The following is a 27,622-nucleotide window of genomic DNA, read 5'->3' on the forward strand; positions in this document are numbered from 1 at the left end:
CACATCAGTACACTGTGATCACTGCCAGCCACCTAGTGGTTCCTTTATCTGCAGATTCTTACTGCATGAAGTATCACTGCTGATAATCAGATCAAGAGTATTACTCTCTGTGGTTGCCTCTGAGACATGTTGCTGAAGAATACAGTCATCCAATAAATCCATAAAAGTCTTGCTAGTGTGCAAATGACCAAACCACAAGTTCCAATCAATATCTTGGAAGTTAAAATCCCCCATTATAACACAATCTGATTTAATGGCCCACTCTATTTCTCTGCACAATTGCTCACTACACTAATCAGATTCATTAGGCCTATAACACACACCTACTCTTATTTTCCCTTTCCCAGTGCTCTTTTCACACTACACTGACTCAATATTGCATTGTCCACCCATGTCAACTGGATGCACTTCATTTGATTTTATGTGTTTCTTAACTAACAGCATAACCACTCCTCCCTTCCTGGCGTGTCTATGCTTTCTGTACACATTGTACTCCCCAAATTGCTATTCTGCACTGTTTATATCTGTGTGGCACCATGTCTCTGATATCCCAACAATATCTGCTTTTGATGTCTTGACCGGCACTTCAAATTCATGAAATTGATTTTCTATACTCCTATCATTGGTGTACATGCAAGGATACATAAACCTGTTCTTACTCTTAGTTACTCTAATACAACCCATGTATTTACTTGTTCCGTGATGACTCCCAGCAGCCCTTGAAATCTCCAATACTTTGCTTTGCAGATTGCTGCTCATTTCACTAGAAGCAGTGCAAGAATCACTTTCAATTCTGCCTGTGGCTACCATTAATCTATTAGTCTGTGAATCCCCCCCAAGCTATCAGTTTTCCAACCCTCCTAATAATGTCTTGATAGCATCAGCAAATATTCTTGCACCCTTTCTATTTAAGTGCATCTCATCCCTGTAAAAACAATCTCTCCTGTTAACAAGCACAGACCATGCTCTGAATAATTCTACCTCATGAGCCTTGTACAATCTCCCCAGGGCTGAATTGACTGACATGGCTCCCATCATATATTCCCTTTGGTTGCCTATCATGTCTGGGCAGAATTGCAGACACTTTTAAATTTAACCCTAACTCATGACTTTTTTTCAACATTGACCTGTACTTCTTATGTAAGTCTGCAGATCTCCTACTCGTAATGTCATTAGTGCCGATGTGTACAACAGTATTACCCTTTGTGCCCTTAAAAGATGATATCTGCCCAACAACATCATCAACTTGAGACCCTGGCAGACATACCCTGGTCCTATTCCACCTATCCTTTTTGCACAATATATTTCCTGTATTCCTGACAATAGAGTCACTGACAATAACTAGCTCCTCCGGGACCAGCGCATTTTGCCCTGAAGGTTGCCGCTGTGTTGCCAGGTGTTCAAGTGCAAGCCCTGGCATTGATGTGGGCAGCTGAGAGCTGGATGGGTCCCCCAACGTAAGTCCTTTGAGGGCCTCTACCCTGTCCTTCAAGCTCTAATAAAGGCCCATAACAGTGCTGAGTTGGCACCTAACTTCTTCACACCTCTTACACTGAGCACACATAAAGGCAACCCCCTCGGATCATCATGTCTCTTCCCAGAAAGTTCTATAAACCTATCACAAGTTGCACATTTCTTTAGGTTGTGATGGGTTGGAGAATCACTGTCTTTGGTTCTCCTGCTACTTTGTGCAGCACTCCTGCTACTTTGTGCACATTGCTTTGCTGATCTAGTCTGGGTCATGATTTCTCTTTAAATACGATTTAATTAATTAACAATGAAAATTTAATTGATTTAATTGATTGAACTATACTTGACTATACAATGCTATACTAAGCTAAAGGCCTGACATAGCCAAGTGGTCAGGAGCACGAGTGAGGTAGCATACGCTCTTTGAGTGGACCAGGGTTTGAGCCCATGACTGCTAAATATGATTAACAACTTGTTGTTATTTATTTGGTTTTTAGGAGCATTAGCAACTAAGGCTATATTGCTCTGGGGATATGCGGTGTTCATTCCCTGACCTTTCTGCATCCTCCCTATTTGGTGGCTCACGGGCTCGAACCCCGGTCTAATCAAGAAGCGTGTGCTATGCACTGCTGCTCCTGCCCACATGGCTACGGAGGCACCTTAACAACTTGTATTGATTGATTTATTGTAAACTCTACTGACCTGGTGGTCATGCTGGAGTATAAACAAGAACTTTTTTTTTTTTTTTTTTTTTAAATTCAGTAATACAGTATTCGGCTATATAGTTTTACTTTTTACCTTAGCCATCAAATTCGAGATATATGTTATCAAGTTACACTGTACCGTAATGATCACAATACTAAATTAGTTATATTCTTGGCTAAATACAAAAGATATATGTCCAAAAAGTGATTAAAACCTTCAAAATACTTATTTATAATAATTTAATTCCTACTATTCTTCTACGCTATGATATTCCAGTCAAAACACCAATATGATAGCAGTAAGAGTAGCGAGTTGTAACTTACAAAGTCACGCTAAATTTTAAAAAATACACTAACGAATGCTACTAAGCCTATTTAATCTATTTGTAAAACACAAATTAATATGTTAAATAACCAAAAAATACAACAGATATATGCCCAAGAGGTAATTAAACCCTTCAAAATACTTAATTAATGCAATTCTAACCTTACTATTGTTCTGAGCTACTGGTTACACTACAATATTCCAGCCTAAACACTGCTACCCTATGGTAGGAGTAGTGAGTTGTAACTTACAAAATCACTAGCTAAATTTAAAAAATAAGCTAATGAATGCCACTAAGCCTATTTAATCTATTTGTAAAACACAAATTAATATGCTAACTAATCAAAAATATGATAAAATTTCAATGAAACTTATCAGCTTGCAGCAGCTACAGAAGTCTATGTCTACAAGTTTAGTCTAGACACTAGAAGAGACAGTGTCTAGACTGAGTGGAAATGAAAAGTATAAAACATTAATTTTAACATTAGCACAGTAAGCATCAATATGCAAATTAAATCTCATGACATGATTAGTTATGCACACATCTTCAGTAAAAGTGGATGCAACCATATTAGTGAGAAATCGTAAACATGGAGCTCTGTATGAAAGAGTGCGCTTTGTTGGCAAAACTGTTTTACCTAAACAACACTGGTATATCCTGACTTTGCTTTGGGAATATTTGGGATAAAAAACTTAAGATGAGGATCATTTTCCAAATGGATTGCTCAAAATTGTGAGCAAATGTGAAAAAAACAATCGTGCATAGATGATAATCATTAGCACTGAAACAATGATTAATGAAATCACTGTTGTTATGTGTTCACAAAAGCAAAGTAATTCACTAGAGCCAGAGCAGTGTCACAACTAAATATTCCTTGGGCAGCTGTTCACAAAGTGCTTTCATACTTCTTATAGTGGTTTCCTTAAAAGATCTATATGCTGCACCTGTTAAATCCATGGGATTCCCAACAGTGCACTGACTTTGAATGGGATGCACTTGCTGAATTCTGATGGGATTCTTCCACTTGCTCAGATTAAGAACCTGATGGGGCATAAATTCAAATTGAGGAAAGACAGTTGTAGAATAGATGTGTGGAAATTTGCCTTTAGCCACCAGGTGGTTAATTGCTGGAAACTTTTAGAGGGAATGGATGTGTGAAATTGGTTTTGTTTTTGGCTGATACTTCATATGCTTGATTTCTTGCATCACATCCTCTATTACTACTACTACTACTACTATACTACTACTAAACTTCATGTTTTCTGGATAGAATAGAGGAGGAAGATAACACACATTACATGTATGGACTGATAAGGCTCATTCATGGCTCAGTGGTGGTGCAAATACTCATAATTGTTGAGCGTGGAGAAAATCATCACGTGTTATCAACAAAGTTCCTCTTCAATGACCACATGTTACTGTTTGATATAAGTTCACAGTAAATTTGAATTCATTTGAAAACCATTTCAATTGTAAATTGAAATGCTCTTCTTCGAACACACGATCTAGAAATGTGTACAATCATGGGTGATCTTCACTGACACCACATGATTCCTACCTATCAAGATAAGGAGAGGATGCTTGGACATAACAGTTTTTATGCAGAGTTTAGCTGCACCACACATTGCTGGTTAGTAAAAGTTTCTTTGATCACACTTGATAGTGACTACATCACTTTTCACCATTTTGCCACACTTTTTTCAAATACAAAGAAATTAATCCTTATATTAGGAAAAAAAGATTTGAGCACTGTAAATCATATCACCCAAAATATTTATTGCAACATCCAAACACAAACGCTAAATAAAACTTTGATAAAATATGATGTATACTAAAAATAAAACTTGATAAAATTAGTCGACAATTGACAAAAATAATAATAATAAAATCAATAAAAATACATGAGTACGAAGATAAAAATAAATAATGTCAATTAAAAACAGATAATATAAAAAGGGTAGTGATAAAAATAAAGGTTCCAAGTGGTTTTCAAGAAAAAGTGCCTTTTCCAACTGATCAGTGGGTGGTACACATTAGCTTAAATAGTATAGTCATCATTGGACAGAAATGACATTATTATTGCTAATGCTTAATCTTTGTGACTTCTGGTTGTAAGAATAAATATCTCAAGGACAGGATTTATTAAGTTAATATTCAGTCTCTGACTGAAATGAAAGATTGAGTTGAAAGATAAGGAATGTTGCCAACATTTCCTGTGACCTATTTATGGCATCAATATTGACCACCTTGTATTGTACTTCCAGCACATTTGCAATACAAATGACTATCACAACGAGAAATTTTATTTTCACAATCTGCAGCTTCCTCATATAACTGTAACTATAAATAAATTGTGCTGTGTCAGATGTGTATCTGCATGCAGATACACCCTGGTGCCTTTTTTGGAACAATTTTTTTTTTTTTTTTTTTGTGTCTTTTGAGGATATTATGTGGTTTTTATAATTTTGGCGTATCATGGATACAGTAGCAATATTTTTAGTCATTCTCAAGTTACGTAAAACCCGACTTATGTAAAAAGTCCTTGACTTATCTCTTACATATATCAGGGATTTTTACTGTATTTTTTGATTTACCAGGAAATCGATTATCCGAGAATTTTTTTTTTTTTTTTACCATGTATCCCGGAAAATCGAGAGTCTACTGTATTTCCAATAATCATTTCAATAATAAAGGAATAAAAACACAAAATCGTTTTCAACTTTGAAGTTTAATCATAGGCAGAGCTGTGTGCTAGACAGTTCCACATTTTGCTCCCAATGGTCGAGTCAGTGCCTGTTTGGTGGGTTGTGGAATTGTCTTATAGCCAAGGCAATTTAATGTAACTTTAAGAAGCAGCGTGCCCACACATCAGAGTCACGACCTGCCACTGGCTGTTTGGTTGTCAGCACGCTAACTGATGGTTTGCTGTAATGAGGTGGCCACATCACTTATAGCAAGATTCCAGATTCCATGTGTGTGTGACTTCACTACCCCAGAATATATTCATTTAATTGGGTTTTCAGTCTCTTGTACAACTAGCTAGTATAGTATTTCTGAAGTAAAATTTACCAGTATCTTAAATTCTTAGGAGGAGGTGGTACTCTATGTACCTTGAAGAATAACTTGAACTTCTCATTCTTCCCAGTAGATATAGAAAGCTAAGCTCAGTTTTATGTACATAATCTAAAATTCTAATTCTTCAAATTCTTCTGATTCTTATTCTAGAGATTCTGAGCCAAAATTTACATCTGTACACTCTCCAAACTTCTCTTTGACTGCCAAAAGTGCCATGCAACCTTTTATATGATTATTACATTAATGAGTTTTAATGTAGAGTTCTTTGAAAACAGTTCTTACACTACAGTATTGTGTGTGTGTGTGTGTGTGGGTGTGGGTGTGCGCGTGCACACGTGAGTGTGCGTGCATGCGTGCACATGTGTCAATGGAATTCGTATAACAGAATTTGAATTTGTCAGGCTGAGACATATTTTTGTATAGTTTACAAACTTTTTTCTGAGTGTTCCCAGGAACATGTGTATTGTGAACTAATAATTTGCAATAATTAATAATAATGCTGGTAAAATACAGCTACACTTTACAGAAACATAAAATGTTAGTTATGTATTATTATTAATAAATATATAGCAGACTCTCGATTAACCGGGAAGCGGATTAACTGGGACACTTCAAGACTGCAAATTAAAAAATAAATAAAAACAATCAACCAGAAATCAAAAAATTCAAGTAATAACTAGAATAGGTATAAACAGATATTTTGCAAGTCGTAAATAAGCGACAAGCGGCATTATAAGTCGTCAATCCCCACTGAGTTCACACCCACCGCTCAAAAAAAAGAGAGACCAAATGTTTAGTTTGTTTTATAGTGTCGCGTCGATTGTTGTATTCTGTTGCAGCGCAAAAAGACAAATTTTGTTTCGTTATTTATGTCAGGGATGTCAGATTTTTTTTTTTTTTTTTTTGTTTAGAAATCGCAAAAATTATGGGAAAACGCAAAAGTGTTGTGTTTTCAGTTAAACAAAAACTTGAAATTATTCAAAAGTTTGAAAATGGTGCATCTGTTAAATCTCTAAGGAATCATTATAATAAGGATGTATCAAAATGGCCAAACATTAACAAGTATTGCGCGGAATTCAGATTTGTCGATAATAATATAGTAACTATATGTTATCAGTCATTCCCGAGTTACGTAAAACTCAACGAAGTAAGAAGTCCTGGAACATATCTCTTACGTATGTTGGGGACTTTTGTATTTTTGGATTAACTGGGAAATTGATTATCCGGGATTTGTTTTTTACCATCTATCCCGGAAAATCGAGAGTCTATTGTATATATAATGAGATCTTAAAGGTAGCCAGATATCCCCATTCTCACAGTCTATTCAACCTTACTGGACAAACAAGTAACTTAGATTAATATGTAAGCAAGGCATATGAGCCACACAAGTTAGATGTTTTTATAACAGCATGTAGAACTGAGCTGATTGATTTTGAGAGAGAAATTATTGTGGTGTGTTGCAATTCTGGATGGTTGACCTGTGCAATAGCCTACTCCATCCAAAGTCAATTATCAGTGATGTTATCATGAAATGGAATCAGGACAGTATCACCACCACTACCATCCATCAATGTGCAAGAAGATCATGGAAGCTCACTCATAATGGCATGTAGAACTGAGCTGACTGATTTTGATGGAGAAATTATTGTGATACGTTGCATTACTGGTTGGTTAAACTGTGCAATAACCTACTCCATCCAAAGGCAACTACTAGTGGTTGATGTCATCATAAAATGATGGTGTCGTGAACCTTCATGATGGTATCACTATCGTCACCATCCATCAATGTGCAGGAAGACCATGAAATGGAATCATGATAGTATCACCATCCATCCATCTGCAGAAAGCTCATGAAAGCTCACTCCACATGACAAGAGGGGTTAAAGGAGGAGTTTAACAACCAGCACTTTTAAGATATCAAGGGTTAAGGTCTGTGCAAACACATCTGTTGTACAGAGCTCCAGAGCCTATTTTCATAGGAAAGTAGCTGATATTAGCCAAACATCATAAGCTGCAATCAGGAGTCTCACCTTGCATGATGCAATAAATGCCATAATTGATCTATGGATAAATAGAAATCAGTTCTGTGGCATGTTGAATCTCACTACACACACACACACACTAGTCCAATCAGATGGGCAGGTGTGTGTGTGGAGGATGCCAAGAACCCATCTGCTATCAGAGTACATTATGCTAACAATGCAATTTAGAGGACGTAAGGTTATGGTGTGGCATTGTCATTCATGGTATGGCATAGGTTGGTAGCTTTGATTTCCTGGTCGTTCAGGAAATCAAGGCTACCAACAAGGCATTTTTTGTGGCAATTTTTTGGTACATATCCATGTTTCATTCAATAAGATAATGTCTCATGCCATATCACCAGATTGGCTGTTCAAGAATGATTTCATGAACATGAATGTACAAAAGTCAAAATGGACAGTACATAGAATAGTCCTAATTTGAACTGTATGGAATGTCAGAGGAGGGCCGGACTAATGTGACCCAGACTGGCAGCTTGACTGGTCACAAGACTGTTCTGCAAGGGGAATGTAGGACATAATTACATAGATGGAAAGCCTGCCCAGGAGGATGGAGCTCATTTATTACCTGTTTTTGACCAAAACAGTTAAAAAAAGATTTTTTATAAAAAAAAAAAAAAAAATGAAGCAATTCTTCAAAAAAAACTGGAGGAAAACAAGAGATCTTTTAGAAAAATCAGCCAGTTTATACAAGTTCACACTGCACTGGAAATTAAATTTCAATGATGATATATATGCATTTAATTTGAAACACAACCAAAGGTCGGTTTTTCTAGTATGCATGTTTTCAAACATTAATTACCTAAGATTTCTGTTTTGATTATCTCTTAGACATTAATAAGTGCTTTAAGAAAAACACTGTTGCACACTTTGCTATCTTCAGATGTGAGCCAACATTTTGTTTATGACAATGACACTGCTGTTCAGATTTGGCCGTCAAGATCATTTCCAAGTATCACCAGAAAGAAAAGATCCGAATTCATTCTCTCTTTTTTTTTTTCCCACCTGGTCGGATAATAGATTATTAAAATGTTAAACGTGACTTAGAATAGCTTGCTATATTTCATGCCTTCTTTTAAACTTATCAGTTCCTTGACCAAGAACTGCTGAACACAAATCTTTTCTCTTTTCATAATAGCATAATAGGGTTTTCACACTGAAACTGACATAACAGATACTGCAAAACAGTATTTGTTAGCTTCAATGATATTAACAAGTACTGGAAATTCATGGGTATTCTTTTTTTTTGCAAATTTGAGTCAGCATTAGTAGAGGCATAGGATGCAAGAAAGCAGGCTAATGAAGCATCAGCCAAAAAAAAAAAAACACCACCCATTTCACCTCTTCATTTATTCCTAATGCCTGTCCAGCTCAGCCTTTAATTTATTTAGGCTATAAACTTCCAAAACAAAAGATGGAAGTCTGTTCCACCAAACTACCCGCTGGCTAAAGGCAAATTTCCACACATCTATTCTACAACTGTCTTTCCTCAATTTGAATCTGTGCCCCCTCAGGTTCTTAATCTGAGCAAGAGGAAGAATTCCATCAGCATTCAGCATGAATGGGTGGAGCAAACCATCCTTGAATGGGTGGAGCAACCCATCCTTGAATGGGTTGCTCAACCCACTCAAGGCCTTATACACCTCAATCAGATCACCTTGCAGGTGCCTATTCTCCAGGGGCTGAAATTTGCAGAACTTAAGCCATTCTTCGTAACAGCACCCCTTTGTTCCCCTCACCAATCTTGTTTCCCTTCTTTGTGCTCATCCTTCCTAAAATGAGGCCTCCAGACATGTACACAGTACTCTAGGTGTGGTCTCACCATTGCCTTGTATAATGGGATAATCATCTCCCTGTCCCTGCTAGCAAAATTCCTATATATCATTGACAAGACTCCATAACCCGCCCAGGCAGCCCATCAGCACTGCTCAGAGAACTTCATATTTGACTGCACAAGGACCCCGAGGTCTGTTTCACTTTCCACTTCCCTGAGTGTAGTACCACACAGTAGGTAGGTTTCTCTTCGGTTATTGCTATCCATATGTAGTACTTTGCATTTGCCAATGTTAAACTTCAGTTGCCACTTCTCAGCCCATTTCCCAACTTATCTAGATTCAGTTGGAGTAGCATACTGTCTTTACTGTCGTTAACAACCCTGCCAACCCTTGTATCATATGCAAACTTGGACATTAAACCTGATATACCCTCATCAATATCATTCATAAATATACAAAACAACAATGGGCCCAACATCGAACCCTGGGGAACTCCACTAACAACATTTGTCCACGAAAAGCAGTGTCCACTGATTACCAATCTCTGTCATCTCCCACTCAACCATCCCTTTATACATTGTTACAACTTACCCTTAATGCCATACCTTCCAATTTGAACAGCAGTCTGCCATGTGCAGCAGTATCAAAAGGCTTTCCTGAAATCCAAGTATATGATATCAAAATTATTTTTGGCATTCAGTTCCTTTGTGACCACATCATACTATCCAATTAAATTGTTCAGACAAGACCTCCCTTTAACAAACCCATGCTGTATCTTAACTATTACTGCAGTCTTGTCTAGATGATCCTGCAATGCTTCTTTAACCAGTGATTCCATTATTTTCCCAGGGACACAAGTTAAACTAATAGGACTATAGTTATTTGTGTCACCTTTTCAACCCCTGTTGTGAATTGGCAAAACATTTGCACACCTCCAGTCCATGGAGACCTCCCCTGAGTCCAAGGAAGCTCTCATAATTGGTTACTTTGCTGCCTCCTTTAATATAACTGGACAGATCCCAGGTGCCTTTTTTATGTTTAACTTCAACAATTTCTCCACCACTTTACTCTCAGTTACTACAAAATCATTTAGCTCCCTGTTAAGTTCTGGCACTCCTCTCGTTGAGTAATTTCTCATGTCTGAATACAGATGCAAAATACTCATTCAATTCATCAGCTACCTGAGCATCATCATCAATAGTCAACCCATCTATGTTAAGTGGTCCAATCTGATTCATCCCTTTACTTCTAGAGTTTATATAAGTAAAGAACTCTTTTCTGTTTTTCTTTGCATCCTTTGCCAAGGATTTCTCTTAATCTGCTTGACCTCCTTTGTGACTTGATTACAGACTAGTTTATATCTGCCATAGACTACTGTGTCACCTCATACTTTATATGCAAGGGGAATGCCAGAGGTGTATTCAACTATAGCAGTAAGCTACAGAATCTTGAAATAACTGGGAGTAAAGTGGAGGAGAAACTGTTGAAGATAAACACAAGAAAGGCACCCGGGGTGGATGGGATCTATCCAGTTATATTAAAGGAGGCAGCAAAGGAAGTAAGCAAACCCTTAGCCATAATTATGAGAGCTTCCTTGGACTCAGGGGAGGTACCCATAGACTGGAGATGTGCAAATGTGACCCCAATTCACAAAGGTGGATCAAAGGCTGACACAAGTAATTATAGACCTGTGAGCTTAACTTCTGTTCCAGGAAAATTAATGGAGGCGCTGGTTAAAGAAGCACTGCAGGATCATTTAGACAAGACTTCAGTTATAGCTCGGACACAGCATGGTTTTGTTAAGGGGAAGTCTTGCCTGACCAATTTGATTGGATACTATGATGCAGTCACAAAAGAACTGGATGCAGGGAATAGCTTTGATATTATATACTTGGATCTTAGAAAGGCTTTTGATACTGTTGCTCATGGAAGACTGCTACACAAATTGGAGCAGTGTGACATTGGAGGCAAATTGCTGCTATGGATAAAGGGGTGGTTGAGGGGCAGAAGACAGAGAGTGGTAATCAATGGACACTGCTCATCGTGGACTAATGTTATTAGTGGAGTCCCTCAGGGCTCAGTGTTGGGGCCATTATTGTTTTCTGTATTTATAAATGATATCGATGATGGTATATCAAGCTTAATGTCCAAGTTTGCAGACGATACAAAGGTTGGCAGGGTTGTCAAGGACACTACTGACACTATGCTGCTGCAACAGGATCTGGAAAGGTTGAGCAGATGGGCTGAGAGGTGGCAAATGAAGTTTAACATTGACAAATGTAAAGTACTACACATGGGAAACAGCAACCCCAGAGCAACGTATCAACTCTGTGGTACTACACTGACAGGGGTAGAGAATGAAAGGGACTTGGGGGTGGTTGTGCAGGCAGATATGAAGTTCTCTGAGCAGTGCAGATGGGCTGTAAGAGTAGCTCATGGAGTATTGTCAATGATATACAGGAATTTTTCCAGCAGGGATAAGGAGGTGATTATTCCCTTGTATAAGGCAATGGTCAGGCCACACCTAGAGTACTGTATACAGGTCTGGAGGCCTCATTTCAAGAAGGATGTAGAGCTGCTGGAACGAATACAGAGAAGGGCAACAAGATTAGTGAATGGAACAAAGGGGTGCTCTTACGCAGAAAGGCTTAAGTTTTGCAAATTACAGTGTCTGGAGACTAGGCACCAGCGAGGTGATCTGATAGAGGTGTATAAAGCCTTGAATGGTTTGAGCATGCTCAATGCTGATGGGATTCTTCCTCTAGCTCAGAATAATCATCTGAGAGGGCATAAATTCAAATTGAGGAAAGACAGATGTAGGATAGACGTGCGGAAATTTGCCTTTAGCCAGCAAGTGGTTGGTTGGTGGAACAGACTTCCATCCCTTGTAGTGGAAATTGATAGCCTAAATAAGATGAAGGCTCAGCTGGACAGGTATTTTGAACGAACAGAGGGGTGAAGTGGAAGTGGGTTTTTTTTTTTTTTTTTTTTTGGCTGATGCTGCATAAGCTTACTTTCTTGCATAAAATTCCTCTACTAATGCTAATGCTAATGCTAATATGCATCCCATACATTTTTCTTCTCTGCCACGAGCCTCATTAGTTCATCTGACATCCATTTTGGCCTAAACCTTGAACAGTATTTCTTAGTTGGAATGAAAAGCCTAGTAGCCTCCAAAATTATGTCACTGAAGGCTTCCCATTTAGAATTCAATGTCGATAACATCATCAGTTGATCCCACTCTACAGAATTTAAAAACTGTGTGAGATCGCTGTAATCATCTTTACGAAAGCAATAGCCCTTCCCTTTAGCCTTGATAGCAGTTACACCTTTAAGTAATTCCCACATCATTACATTGTGGTCACTGTCACCCAGTGGTTCCTTTATCTGCAAATTCTTAATGCATAAATAATCACCGCTGATAATCAGATCAAGAGTATTACTCCCTCTGGTCGCCTCTTGAATATGTTGTTGTAGAAAACAGTCATCCAACAAATCCACAAAAATCTTGCTGATGTGCGAGTGACGAAACCACAAGTTCCAGTCAATATCTGGAAAGTTAAAATCTACCATTATAAGACATTCTCATTTACTGCCCACTCTAATTCTCTTCACAATTGAATCTAATGAATCTGATGAGGATAATTGCTCATTATCCTCATCAGATTCATTAGACCTATAACACACACACACCTACTCTCAGTTTTCCTTTCCCAGTGCTTATGTCACACCAAACAGACTCAACATTGCATTGTCCACCAACATCAATTGTATGCAGATTTTATGTGTTTCTTAACTAACGGCATAACCTCTCCTCCTTTCCTGTCCTATCTATCCTTTCTGTACACACTGTACTCCCCAAATTCAAATTCTGCACAGCTTATGTCTGTGTCTGATATCTACATCATGCCACATCTCTGATATCCCAACAATATCTGCCTTTGATGTGTTGACTACCACTTCAAGCTCATCAAATTTATTAACTATACTCCTAGCATTGGTGTACATGCAAGTATACATTCACCTGTTTCTACTCTTAGTTATCCTAACAACCCATGTATTTATTTGTTCCACTATATTTCGCAACAGTCCTGGAAATCTCCGTTGCCTTGCTTTCCATGTGTGGGCGCCTCCATAGCCAGGTGGGCAGGAGCAGCAGTGCGTAGCACATGATTCTTGATTAGACCGGGATTCAAGCCCATGACCACCAAATACGGAGGATGTGGAAAGGTCAGTGAATGACCACCGCATATCCCCGGAGCAATATGTTGCTAATGCTCCTAAAAAACCAAATAACAACAAAGCTAGAATTTTTCCGACCTACCTAACACTGCCTCGATAGCATCAGCAAATATTCTTGCACCCTTTCTATTTAAGTGTACCCTTTCCATGTAAAAGCAGTCTCTCCTGTTAACAAACTCAGACCAGGCTTAAAAAAAATTCTACTCCTTGAGCCTTGCACAATCTCTCCAGGGCCGGACTGATCGACAAGGCTCTCATCACATACTACTTCCTATTGTGTCTGGGCAGAATTTCCCAGACACGATAGGAAGTAGTATTCAACCCTAACTCGAGACTTTTTTTTGACATTGACCTATACTTGTAGAGTAAATCTGCAGATCTCTTACTCTTAATGTCATTAGTTCCAATGTGTACAACAATATCGCCTTTTGTGCCCTTAAAAGATATCTGCTCTACAAGATCATCAGCCTTTACCCCTGGCAGATATATCCTGGTCCTGTTCCACCTATCCTTCTTGCATAGTATATTCCCCATCTCCCTGACAATAGCGTCACCAACAATAACTAGTTCCTTGGGGACCAGTGCATTCTGCCTTGGAGATTGCCTCTGTGTTGCCTGATGCACAGGAGTGAGCTCTGCCATTGAGCTGGGCAGCTAGGAGCTTGATGGGGCCCCCTCTTATTAATTTCTTTGATGGCACTTACCCTACATCTCAAGCTCTCATAGATGCCCATCAGAATGCTGAGTTGGTGCCTAATTTCTTGACATTCTAGACACCTAGCCCACACAAAAGCATCCTCCTTGGCTAGATTATGTCCTGTTTTAGAAAGGTCAGCAAACATTTCGCACATTTTTTGAGACTGTGATGCGTTGGAGACTTGCCCCCTTCTTTTCTCCCCCAAGTCACAGCACCCTCGCTAGTCTGTGATCTTTGCTTTGCAGCTCTAGTCTGGGTCATGATTTCCATTTAAATACAATTTAATTAACAATGAAATTTAATAAGATTAATAATATTTCTGATTAATTTATAATACTATAATAAGCTAATAGATTCCTAATTGAGTGCTTCGTATTACGCTATCTAGTTTTACTTTACACCTTACACTATCAGTTCGAGATATATATAAGTTACGCTATTTCTTATTGACTATAATATGGCGGCTAGTTCAACAATATTGGCGCCAACACAGGGAGTCGTAACTTCCAAAAATTGCTAGTTAAATTCAAAATAAGAAGCTAATAAATGCTACTAAACATATTTAATATCTCTGTCAAACACAATGTAGTATGTTAATTAATGAAGAATATGGTAAAAATTAAAAATACTTATCCCTTTACAGCAGCCAATTTGTTTCAGTTTGGTTTTAAAAACTTGTTCTCAAACTCAAATAGCACTACTGGTTATCATATTGCTTTGGTTCTCCAAATATGATTATATTTAAGCTAATGTTAAATACTATTTAACTTATGTTTCCAAAACTGATTTGGCAACTTGCTATCTATCTGCAAATTCTATCTGGAGCCAGAAGACTTTCAGTGTATTTTCTTACTGCTGTAAGGAAACATACTTTAACAGCAAACATACAGTAGTGATGCTGCCAGGGCCAACCATTTAGGACATTGACCAATAGTCATAATGTAATAAGTGACTGAGATGGGGCCCAAGTTATTGAGAGCTACCAGGGCCAAAACAATTGCCAGCTTTGGGCTTACAGTGCTGTTTCTTGTATTCTCTGTGTGCTGTCATCTCCTCTGACTGTGTGATTATCCCAGAGAAAGCTGGCTGTGAAACGAAATTCATTTACCAAATTTATTCATAAGTATATATATATAAGTTTATATCAAATATAGCGAAGTTATAACAGTTTATTGGTTGTATCAGCACACAAATCATATCAACAATACAACATTGATTGATACAATGCTTTTTTAACCCTACGTACAAAACACAGCTTACTATGGTAAAGATTCACCCATGCCAGCTTTCTTTAATCTTCATCACATATTTTCTGTGCACTTGTCTCTCACTTTTTATAACTGTGACACATTTACTGACAGAGGAGGGTGATGTTTTGGCTGTTATTTCTAGACTTTGGCAAGAGGAGTTCAAAATACCATAATTTATTTTCTTTGAAAATAAATGTTTAGTGATATTACTTTTTAAGAAGCCTTTTAAGTTCTTTTATTATTCTAATTGAGGGAGGATCCATAGCCGAGTGGTCAAGTATGAGGGAGCATAAGTACACGTATCTTGAGTGACTGAGATTCAAGCCCATGACTGCTAAGTACGGTGCTGTTTCTTGTATTCTCTCTATGTTGTGATCTCTTCAACTCCCAGAGTATAAACAGAAAATTTATTTATTTATATCATTCCTATGCCATAATGTATGTATTGCATTGGCAATGAAAAACCTGCAGAATGAAGCCCTCCCTCTTTTTTTTTTTCTTTTAATCCTAACTGCACAATTATGGCAAACTATTTTGAAGAATTTTTTAAGAGTTTTCCGATTTTAATGTAATTTCATTGTTTTTGCAAAAAGAAAAAACAATTAAGAAAAACTGTGTTTTTCCTAAAAGATGCAAAAACTTTATAGTACCAACTACATTATGAGACAGGGACGGATTAAATCGAGTCAAAAAGTCAGATTTACTGTTGCAAACCTGGGGAGTTGGCAGCTGAGTGTGTGTCATAGTGGCTAATGCAGGGCTGACATTGACACACACACAATTGAAGTGAGTGGCAGTGATATCAGTGTGAAACCAACATATGTATATACATTTTAGAGGGTGGTGTATATGCCATTATCATAAATTTGGAAATACCCACTTTTGTAGATAGAACTCCCATGTCGATGTCAGCAAGCAAGAATTATATGGTTACCCAATATTCAAAAACTAAATAAATTCATGCTATAATGATAAATACAGCAGAGTTAACATGGTGCTTTCTTTTACTTTAGACCTTAATATTAAATTTATAAATTTTACTTTATAATGTTAAGTGTATTTAGTAAGTACTTCACTTACTGACGTGTCCAAATGTAAAAAAAAAAAAATAAATAAATAAATAAATAAAATAAATATTATTTTTGCTTTATTACATTAAGCATATTTGGTAAGGGTCTTACTTACTCATGTGCCTTTCATACCCATTAACCCAATTCTTTTTTCCTGTTCTTCCTACAGAATGGCCGTTCACATGTATTAGCTCATCCAACAGCCATTAATACTATTGCTCAGAGCCTTCGAACAGAAAATCTGAAAGCAAAGATTGACGTGTTGGAAATTTTGGGAGCAGTATGTCTGGTGCCTGGTGGACACAGAAAAGTTTTGGAAGCCATGATTCATTTCCAAAAGTATGCATTTGAAAGAACAAGATTCCAGGTAAAAAAAAAATTTTCTTTAGTTAACTGTTTTCTTAATCCTCTGTTATATTTGAAACTTGATATCAGTATTAATAAAGGCAAATTTATGCAAGGAAAAACTGTTCAACATCAGCCTATTCATGAGCCTAATCATTCCACTGGTATCTGTTCACATCTTCCTTAATTAAAGTTAAGGAAGAAGTGGGCAAATACTGATGAAATACTGGGACATATACTGGTTCTGAATGTAAATGTAAACTTTCTGGTTCTGCGAGATAAGATTTGATGCAGCAGTTAATGACTTTTTGTCAAAGTGAGAATTTTCATATAGTCAGTCCACAACTGTTCTTTAATATATATGCATTGTCTTCCAGTTTGTGCCATATGAAAAAGAAAATATATATCCCATTAGTAAAGCTTTGAAGAATTTTATTCTAGCCTTTCAAAGCCACAAACACCTTATTCAAGTCCCCACTGCAGATGCCAATTATACACAACAAATCAAGAACATGGTAGCCTTAAAAAATGAGTTATTTGACTTATTTCTGCTGCTCTTTTCTTTTTGAGGATTTTTTAACCTTTCAACAGGCAGTTCCTGCTTTACGAGTTTTTGTTTAACAAGTTCCCGGGTTTACAAGTTTTTTTTTTCGAGTATTAACAAAATCAAAAATATGAACATTAATTGCAATAAATAAATGCCAAACGCTCATAAATATGACATTTCAAACCACGTGCATTGCTATATATTGCAGTACTTCTTGCGTGCCTTTGTTTTTCAGGCAGAGATAAGGAGGGAGGTCCAACTCTTAAAGAATTCTGGAAAGAATTCTGTATTTTAGATGCAATCAAAATAACAAAAAGAGCATGGGGTGAAATTACAGAGAAGAACATGAAGTGTGTTTAGAATAAACTCTGTAATCAGTTTATTGATAACTTTGAAGGATTTCAAGAACCAGCAGAGATTGTACAAATGAAACAGAAGAAGTCACAAATGTTGCTAACCAATTGCAGCTTGAGGTTTCTACAACTGAAGTCACTGATCTGCTTCAAGTACACAATGGAGAGCTCACAAATGAAGACCTCATCGAAAAAGGACTGAAGATGTGCAAATGTGACCCCAATTCACAAAGGAGGATCAAAGGGCGACAAGTAATTATAGACCTTTTAGTTTAACTTCTGTTCCTGGAAAATTAATGGAGGCACTGGTTAAAGAAGCACTGCAGGATCATCTAGACCAGACTTCAGTTATAGCTCAGACACAGCATGGTTTTGTTAAGGGGAAGTCTTGCCTGACCAATTTGATTGGATACTATGATGCAGTCACAAAAGAACTGGATGCAGGAAATAACTTTGATATTATATACTTGGATCTTAGAAAGGCTTTTGATACTGTTGCACATGGAAGACTGCTGCACAAATTGGAGCAGTGTGGCATTGGAGGCAAATTGCTGTTATGGATAAAGGGGTGGTGGAGGGGGAGAAGACAGAGTGGTAATCAATGGACACTGCTCATCATGGACTAATGTTATTAGTGGAGTCCCTCAGGGTTCAGTATTGGGTCCATTATTGTTTTCTGTATTTATAAATGATATTGATGGCATATCAAGCTTGATGTTCAAGTTTGCAGCGATACGAAGGTTGGCAGGGTTTTCAAGGACACTACTGACACTATACTACTGCAACAGGATCTGGAAAGGTTGAGCAGATGGGCTGAGAGATGGCAAATGAAGTTTAACATTGACAAATGTAAAGTACTACGTATGGGAAACAGCAACCCCAGAGCAACGTATCAACTCTGTGGTACTACACTGACAGTGGTAGAGAATGAAAAGGACCTGGGGGTGGTTGTGCAGGCAGATATGAAGTTTTCTGAGCAGTGCAGACGGGCTGCAAGAGTAGCTCATGGTGTATTGTTGATGATATATAGGAATTTTTCTAGTAGGGATAAGAAGGTGATTATTCCCTTGTATAAGGCAATGGTCAGGCCACAGCTAGAGTACTGTGTACAGGTCTGGAGGCCTCATTTCAAGAAGGATGTATAGATGCTGGAATGAGTACAGAGAAGGGCAACAAGATTAGTGAATGGAACAAAGGGGTGCTCTTACGAAGAAAGGCTTAAGTTTTGCAAATTACAGTGTCTGGGCACTAGGCACCAGCGAGGTGATCTGATAGAGGTGTATAAAGCCTTGAATGGTTTGAGCATGCTCAATGCTGATGGGATTCTTCCTCTTGCTCAGAATAATCACCTGAGAGGGCATAAATTCAAATTGAGAAAGGACAGATGTAGGATAGACGTGAGGAAATTTGCCTTTAGCCAGCGGGTGGTTGGTTGGTGGAATACACTTCCATCCCTTGTCGTGGAAGTTGATAGCCTAAATAAGTTTAAGGCTCAGCTGGACAGGTATTTCGAATGAACAGAGGGGTGAAGTGGAAGTGGTTATTTTTTATTTATTTTTTTATTTATTATTTATTTATTTTTTGGCTGATGCTGCATAAGCTTGCTTTCTTACATCAAATGCCTCTACTAATGCTAATGCTAATGCTAAAAAGCAAAATGTGAAGAAACTGAGGAAGCAGAAGGTTTAATAGCTCAAACTCTTGTTCTTACTTCACTCTCAAGGGGCTTGACAAAGCTTTTCAACAGAAAAAGCAACTGAGATTTTCGAGTGACAAGATTCAAATTTCGAGTGCACTAGAAAAGTTGCTACAGATTTAAAAAATGCTTATGTATGCTATCATGAAAAATATATAGAAAAGAAAAGACTGTCTTGGAAACAAATGACTCTTGAAGCATTTCTGAAAAAGAAGACAACTCCTTGTGCTTCCAACAAACCAACAAGTCCCAAGCCAACAATGAGTGATGAAACATCAACACGTGGCGAACCATCAATGAGAGTGAATTTAGTTGATGATGATGATGATGAAGAATAATCATTCTTTAACATTTGTATGACATAAATAATTCCTTTATTATTATAATTTGCTTGATTATAAAGGCTAGGTTTTCATTTTTTTGGATAAATAAATCATTGTTTGAGCATAAACTATAGTTTTGCTGACTTTTACTTAATATTACTATGGTCAAATTTCATTGTTGAGAATGTGACCCCTGTTTTTAACATTAAAAACTATGGGAAATAAATTTCTGCTTTACAAGCACACGCACTAGGAACAAATTAACTCGTAAAGTTAACTACCTGTATTAGCATTAGCATTATCATTAGCATTAGTAGAGACACACATGATGCGGAAAAGCAAGCTTATGCAGCATCAGCCAAAAAAAAAAAACCCCACTCCCATTTCACCCCTCCATTCGTTCCAAATACCTGTCCAGCTCAGCCTTAAATTTATTTAAGCTATCAACTTCCACAACAAGAGATGGAAGTCTGTTCCACCAACCAACTACCCGCTAGCTAAAGGCAAACTTCTGCACATCTATCCTACAACTGTCTTTCCTCAATTTGAATTTATGTCCTCTCATTTGATTATTCTGAGCAAGAGAAAAAATCCCATCAGCATTGAGCATGCTCAAACCATTCAAGGCTTTATACAACTCAATCAGATCACCTCAATCAGGTGCCTAGTCTCCAAACACTGTAATCTGCAAAACTTAAGCCTTTCTTCGTAAGAGCAACGTTTTATTCCATTCAGTAATCTTGTTGCCCTTCTCTGTACTTGTTCCAACAGATCTACAACCGGTCCTTTTCATTCTCTACCACTGTCAATGTAGTACCACACAGTTGATACGTTACTCTGGGGTTACTGCTTCCCATATGTAGTACTTCATTTTCCACCTTCAGCCGATTTGCTCAAATTTTCTAGATCCTGTTGCAGCACCAAATTATCATTAGTTTCATTAAAACTCTGCCAACCTTCGTATCATCTGCAAATTTGGACATTAAGCTTGGTATACCATCATCAATATCATTTATAAATACAGAATACAACAATGGTCCCAACACTGAACCCTGAGGGATTCCACTAATAACATTAGTCTACGAAGAGCAGTGTCCATTGATTACCACTCTAGTCTTCTCCCACTCAACTATCCCTTTATCCATAGCACCAATTTGCCTCCAATGCCACACCTGCTCCAATTTGTGCAGCAGTCTTCCATATGCAACAGTATCAAAAGCCTTTCTAAGATCCAAATATATGATATCAAAGTTATTCCCTGCATCCAGTTGCTTTGTGACCACATCATAGTATCCAATCAAATTGGTCAGACAAGACTTCCCCATAACAAACTCATGCTGCGTCCGAGCTATAACTGAAGTCTCGTCTAAATGATCCTGCAGTGCTTCTTTAACCAGTGCCTCCATTTATTTCCCTGTTACAGAAGTTAAACTAACAGGTCTATAATTACTTGTGTCGCCCTTTGATCCTCTTTTATGAATTGCGGTCACATTTTCACATCTCCAGTTCATGGATACCTCCCCTGATTTCAAGGAAGCTCTCATAATTATGGCTAAGGGTTTGCTTACTTCCTTTGCTGCCTCCTTTAATATAACTGGATATATCCTATCCACCCCAGGTACCTTTCTTATGTTTATCTTCAACAATTACTCCTCCACTTTTCTCTCAGTTACTGCAAAATCATCTAGCTCACTGCAGAGTTTAGTTCATCTCTGGCATTCCACTCCCTGAATAACTCATGTGTGAATGTAGATGCAAAATACTCATTTAGTTTGTTAGTGACCTGAGCAGGATCATCAACAGTTGAACCATCGATATACAGTGGACTAAATCTCATTCATCCCCTTCCTTCTAGAGTTTACATAGCTAAAGAACTCTTTGCTGTTTTTCTTGTATCCTTTGCCAAAGATTTCTCATAATCTGCCTTTGCTTGTCTAACCTCCTTTGTGACTTGGTTGCAGACCAGCTTATATCTATCATAGGCTTGTTTGTTATTGTTATTTGGTTTTTTTAGGAGCATTAGCAACTAAGACTATATTACTCTGGGGATATGCGGTGGTCATTTCCTGACCTTTCCGTATTATCCATATTTGCTTGTCACAGGCTTGAATCTCGGTCTAATCAAGAAGTGTGTGCTACGCACTGCTACCCCTGTCCACTTGGTTACAGAGGTGCCTCGTAGGCTTCCATGTCACCCATTAATTTATATGTATCCCTTGCATTTTTCTTCTCTGCCATGTGTCTCATTAGTTCATCTGACATCCATTTAGGCCTAAACCTTGAACAATATTTCTTAGTTGGTATGTAAAGCCAACTAAGAAATAAAGTTGGTATGTAGTAGCTTCCAAGATTAATTCTTTGTGTGCTTCCCATTTTGAATTTGCTGTTGGTAACATCATGAGTTGGTCCCACTGTATAGAATTTAAATAATGTCTCAGACCATCATAGTCGCCTTTACGAAAGCAAAAACCCTTGCCTTTTCCCCTGATGGTAGTTACCTCTTTGAGTAAACCCGCCTTCAGCACACTGTGATCACTGCCACCTAGTGGGTCCTTTATCTGCAGATTCTTAATGCATGAAGAATCACTACTGATAATCGGGTCAAGAGTATTACTCCCTCTAGTTGCCTCCCGTACATGCTGATGTAGGAAACAATCATCCAATAAATCCACAAAAGCCTTGCTAGTGTGTGAGTGACCAACACACAAATTCCAGTCAATATCCGGGAAATTAAAATCCCCCATTATAAGACTCTCTGATTTACTGGCCCACTCTATTTCCCTGTACAGTTTCTTATTATACTCATCAGAGTCATTAGGGCTATAGCACACTCCTACTCTCAATTTTGATTTCCCAGTGCTTAAAATTCAATTTCAGTACCAAAATTATATCCCTAAACTTAATCCCACTGCAGTTATCTCATGGATTTCTGTATATATGTAATTTTATTTTTTTTCCAGTATCGAGTATTATCTGTGAGTTTCGTTATATAACTTCCGTATCAAGTTATGTATTAATTAATAATGTTACGTTTGTAAAATATAAGTTATTTAGTTAAAGAATTACAATTTAATTGATAATGAAGTTTAACAAGATTAATAAATTTTACTGATTTAATCGATAATACTATATACTATACTAAGCTAAGGCTATCTAGTACAGGATATACCGTTATATTGTATAACAATGGTGGCAAGTTACAAATGGTAAATCTACGGACACTAAGTATTAATTAACTTCCAAAATCTTGCTATCTAAATTCAGAATTGAATTGAATTCTGTATTTATTGAATTCCGTTCTGTGATCATTATATGCCTATTTATAATGGGCTATTCTGCTGGAAAATTCAGAAATCTGCCCCTTAAATATCATTAGTAGATGGAAAGTATGGAACATTTGTGAAATTGATAAAAGGGGTCAGTAATATAGGTGAAGAAGAAAAAACATCTAATAGATGAGGAAATGGAATAAAATTAAATGAAATATTATGTAGTGGAGAGTTGTACAGAAATGAAAAAAATAATTTATAGTATCATGCTAATTAATTGAAAGTAGATTGGTTAATCAATTTAGATAATCACTTTTTTCAGATAATTGACTTGAATAAATGCACTGCATTTATTCCAGCTGTGAAGGAAGTTCCTCTTGGGCCTCCAGCAATGTATCTCCTGTAGCAATGATGCCACTGTCAGTGGGAAAATGGATGGCAGCAAGGTATTTTTTCTAATTAGGAAATAGGTGAAAGTCTAATAGTGCTAGATCTGGTGACTATGGGGGATGGTCTAAAATTCTAAGCTGCACTCATTCAGTGCAGCCACGGCACTGACAGACTTATGAGCAGGCATGTTGTCCTGGTGGAAAACATGACTCCTTTGCTGAGTTTTTCTTGGCATCTGTCTTTGATGTTTTCATGCATACACCTCACTAGGTTTGTGTAACATGATCCTGTGATTGTCTGGCCTTTCTGAAGCTAATCCATTAACAACACTTCATGAGCATCCCATAAAACCGATGCTTTTACTTTGTAAGCAGGAGGAACTGACATGGATTTCTTTGAAGGGGAGAAGAGCTGTATTTCCACTGTTTGGACTGCTCCTTTGTCTCTGGCTGAAAGGGATGGACCCATGTCTAATCCATGGTCACAAACTTTGCAAGGAAAGTTGCTGGATCTGCTTGAAAATGATACAAATGTTCACTTGAATTGAATCTTGTGCATTTTTGATCTGCTGTCAACAACTTTAGGGCCCATCATGCTGACAACTTTTTTCATAGTGAAAAAATCTGTTAAGTGGTACACAGATTCAGATGAGATGCCCAAGACACAGGAAATATACTGAATTGTCACACATCAATCACTCAGTGTAGGTTGTTCTCCAGGGTGAAACTTGTACACGAATTGGATTTTGGGATCAGCAATATGGGTGAAGAAGAAAAAACATCTAATAGATGAGGAAATGGAATAAAATGTAATGAAATATGTAATGGAGAGTAGTACAAAAATTTCAACTTGTGTACAAGTGACACTTGTACACAAGTTGAATTTTGTCACATCCCTTCCAAAACACAGTGTCTGTTGTTCCAGAATGTGTTGTAGTTGGTCAGGATCAGGACAGAGAATTTTTAGTTTTTGCTTCAGGATACGCGGACTTACTGATTGCTGTTGCTTCAAACTCTGTACTGAGGTTGTTTCCTTCTCCTACTTCTTTCTTCTTCTACTCTCTTCTCTTTTTCCTGTTCTTGCTATTCTTCTCTATTTTTCTATTTTGGTGTTATCAGTATACAGATAGTGGATCACAGGCCATGTGCCAGGGATGGTAACTAAACAGTGGCAGAATATGTTTGAAATTAACTGTACAGTATTGCAAATAGGTGGTGGGGTTGCCAGAAAAGCTGGCTAGGACTGCCTGGTTTAATAAATAAAAAAAATAATTAATTAATTAATTAATTTAAAAAAAAAAGTACACAAGTTGGTTGGTTCCAAAGTTTTTGATGCATTGATTACTTTGGTCACACTGTGCCAGTTTATGTGGTTGTTAATACATAATAACTTTATCATGTTAAGTGTATGTTCACGTGCAATAATTTTATTTTGTATGGACTGATAAACAAAAAAAAAAAAGAAACCACACACATGTGACAGAGCCATACTCTCTCAATTTGAGGAAGTACAGCTCATGTTTCATACAGCAAGGAGCATCCACTCTTCTGACCTATGTCGTCATGCTGGAATATAATTTTTTAAAACAAGTGTTGAGTATTGTGCACATGCAACATTTCTCTCATAGCATTTTTGCTGCACCTGTTAAGTATATTTGTAAAGTACATTTACAAACTCTAATAACAACTATATATACACATTTTAATTTGGGTTACCCATTCTCATAGAATATGTCTCTAGAAATATATATTTTTTAATATCTGTCAGTGCTTGTCTAAGGCACTTTAACCACTCTGTAAACAGGTCTCCATTTCCAAATGGATTTAGTACATGCCATCCTGTCGAAAATTAATGAGGCCTTTTTATCCCTAAGCTGAGCACTAAGGAGACAATGGGACCCTAGACAATCTTTCACAATTCATACTCTTCATCTACTCTGTTCACCAGCTAAAATTCCTTATAGCTGTGTTTGAAAATGTTATCTTTGATTTCTCCACTGCAAATTCAAGAAATCTCTGTTAATTATTGCACAATTAGGAAAAATTCATGAATAAAGTTAAACGTAAATATATGAACATGATGAATTGCATCTGTCACATACATTACTGATAGCAAGCTGGCTTTATGGACAAGTACTTTCCTCCTCTCTGGCTTCATGACATTGAAACATCATATGGAATCAAACTGTTGATGCACATGCTTCGCATTTCATACAGTGGAATGAGGAATTTCAGCTGGTGGATGGAGTAGATGAAGAGTACGAATTGTGAAAGATTGTCTAGAGTCCCATTGTCTCCCTTGTGCTCAGCTCAGAGATAAGAAGGCCTCATTAATTTTCAACAGGATGGCATGTACCAAATCCATTTGGAAATGGAGACCTGTTTATAGAGTGGTTAAGGTGCTGACAGATATTAAAAAAATATATTTCTAGAGACATATTCTATGAAAATGGGTAACCCAAATTAAAATGTATATATATAGTTGTTATTAAAGTTTGTAAATGTACTTTACAAATATACTAAACAGGTGCAGCAAAAAAATGCTATGAGAGAAATGTTGCATATGCACAATACTCAACACTTGTTTAAAAAATTTATATTCCAGCATGACGACATAGGTCAGAAGAGTTTAAGTTGACGATTTTGACAAGAATATAACATTAGCCATATTTGGTAGTGCCGGGCTTCAACTCAAATGTGCTATTGCACTCCTGCATAATTTCGTTATTTATTCTCTTATAATATCTTATTAATGACAGTGGGCGGAAAAAAATCCACCTCACTTCCATTGGGCAGCTTTGCACAGCAAATGAAACCAAATATCTTCCATAAAATTATGTATGGGCAGACATGCTGTGCCTTTTGAACACCAGCACAGATTTTTTATGGATATATTATTCTGCTTAAAAAATAACCAATTATGCATATTGAAGGTGAAATAAAATATTGGATGCATATTAAATTTCACATTAATATAATTTTAATAAATCTTTTAATATTCAAATCTAAGGAAGGTGGTGCCCAGGATGCACAAGCATGCTCTCTACATGATAATAATCAATTATATAGCTGCTGAAAATTGGTTTCCTAAAAGTATATATGTCAGTGCAGGTGGGACTGAATCATTTTCAAAAATATTAAAAATATTAGACATTATATCCATTTTAAATGTGATGTAAACCTTACACAGCTGGTAGGATTTTGTGATGGTTTCATCTCACGAGCAAGTTTCTATTATTGATGATCCAAAACTAATTGAACAGAAATTATAAGTAAAACACATGAATATCAAAATTTTAATTACTTGTTGCTCAGAAGAAAAACTATAACTTCTCCTTCCCTATCAGATTGGTAAATTGCCCACATGATCATTACCAACCGCACCAAAAGTAAAGGAATGAACTATTATTATGCCCTGATTTTTCTGTCAGAAAAATATTGTAAGAACCCATCTGTGAACATTTCAGAAGGAATTTATTTATTATTACAATTACAGACTGTAGTAATCGACTTGGACAGGACAACAGCCCACTATAAGGATGAAGTGGCTATGAAGACTGCAGTGATGTCCTTCATAAATGCCATCATCAACTATGGTCCTGGTCAAGATCATCTTGAATTTAGGATACATTTGCGTTATGAGTTCCTAATGCTGGGAATCCAGCCAATAATAGATAAATTACGTCTCCACGAAAATGCTACACTAGACAGGTAAGAGAAGTTGAAATTTTATATTAAAAGTTCCAGTTTTTCATATTATATGTAGTAAAGCGGCACAGCAAATAACTGAATGCTCAGTTCATATTGAATGCTAGTGTGTGTGTTTTATTTTTCAGTACCCCCATTAATATAAAACCCTTCACCATGAAACTTTCAACAAAATGAGGGTTGGGTGACTAATAACTAATAAAACAATCAAATTGTTAACAATGAGCACTACTGACAGGTTGTTTGTTTAACACTGAGTAAGCAAGTGAAAAAAGTGGTTGGAAGTGTTACCAGTGCCCCATTGTGCAAAACATGGGTGCACTTATTTAACTTTCTGAGAAAAA

The 27,622-nt window shown here is 37.1% G+C and overlaps 1 protein-coding gene across 3 annotated transcripts in view; it reads left to right on the forward strand.

Moving 5' to 3' along the window:
• The window catches only part of LOC150084557 (disheveled-associated activator of morphogenesis 2-like), a 575,048-nt gene that overhangs the window by 283,054 nt on the left and 264,372 nt on the right, over window positions 1-27,622 (forward strand). For all 3 annotated transcript variants that reach the window (XM_090375315.1, XM_090375314.1, XM_090375316.1), the window contains exons 7-8: window positions 16,818-17,015; window positions 27,067-27,281. In XM_090375315.1, coding sequence (XP_090231441.1) covers window positions 16,818-17,015; window positions 27,067-27,281 — 413 coding nt within the window. The remainder of the gene's footprint in view (window positions 1-16,817; window positions 17,016-27,066; window positions 27,282-27,622) is intronic.

This window comes from Mastigoproctus giganteus, chromosome 6 (assembly GCF_048544385.1).
Source record: "Mastigoproctus giganteus isolate SK-2022 chromosome 6, ASM4854438v1, whole genome shotgun sequence".
Taxonomy (NCBI): Eukaryota; Metazoa; Arthropoda; class Arachnida; order Uropygi; family Thelyphonidae; genus Mastigoproctus; species Mastigoproctus giganteus.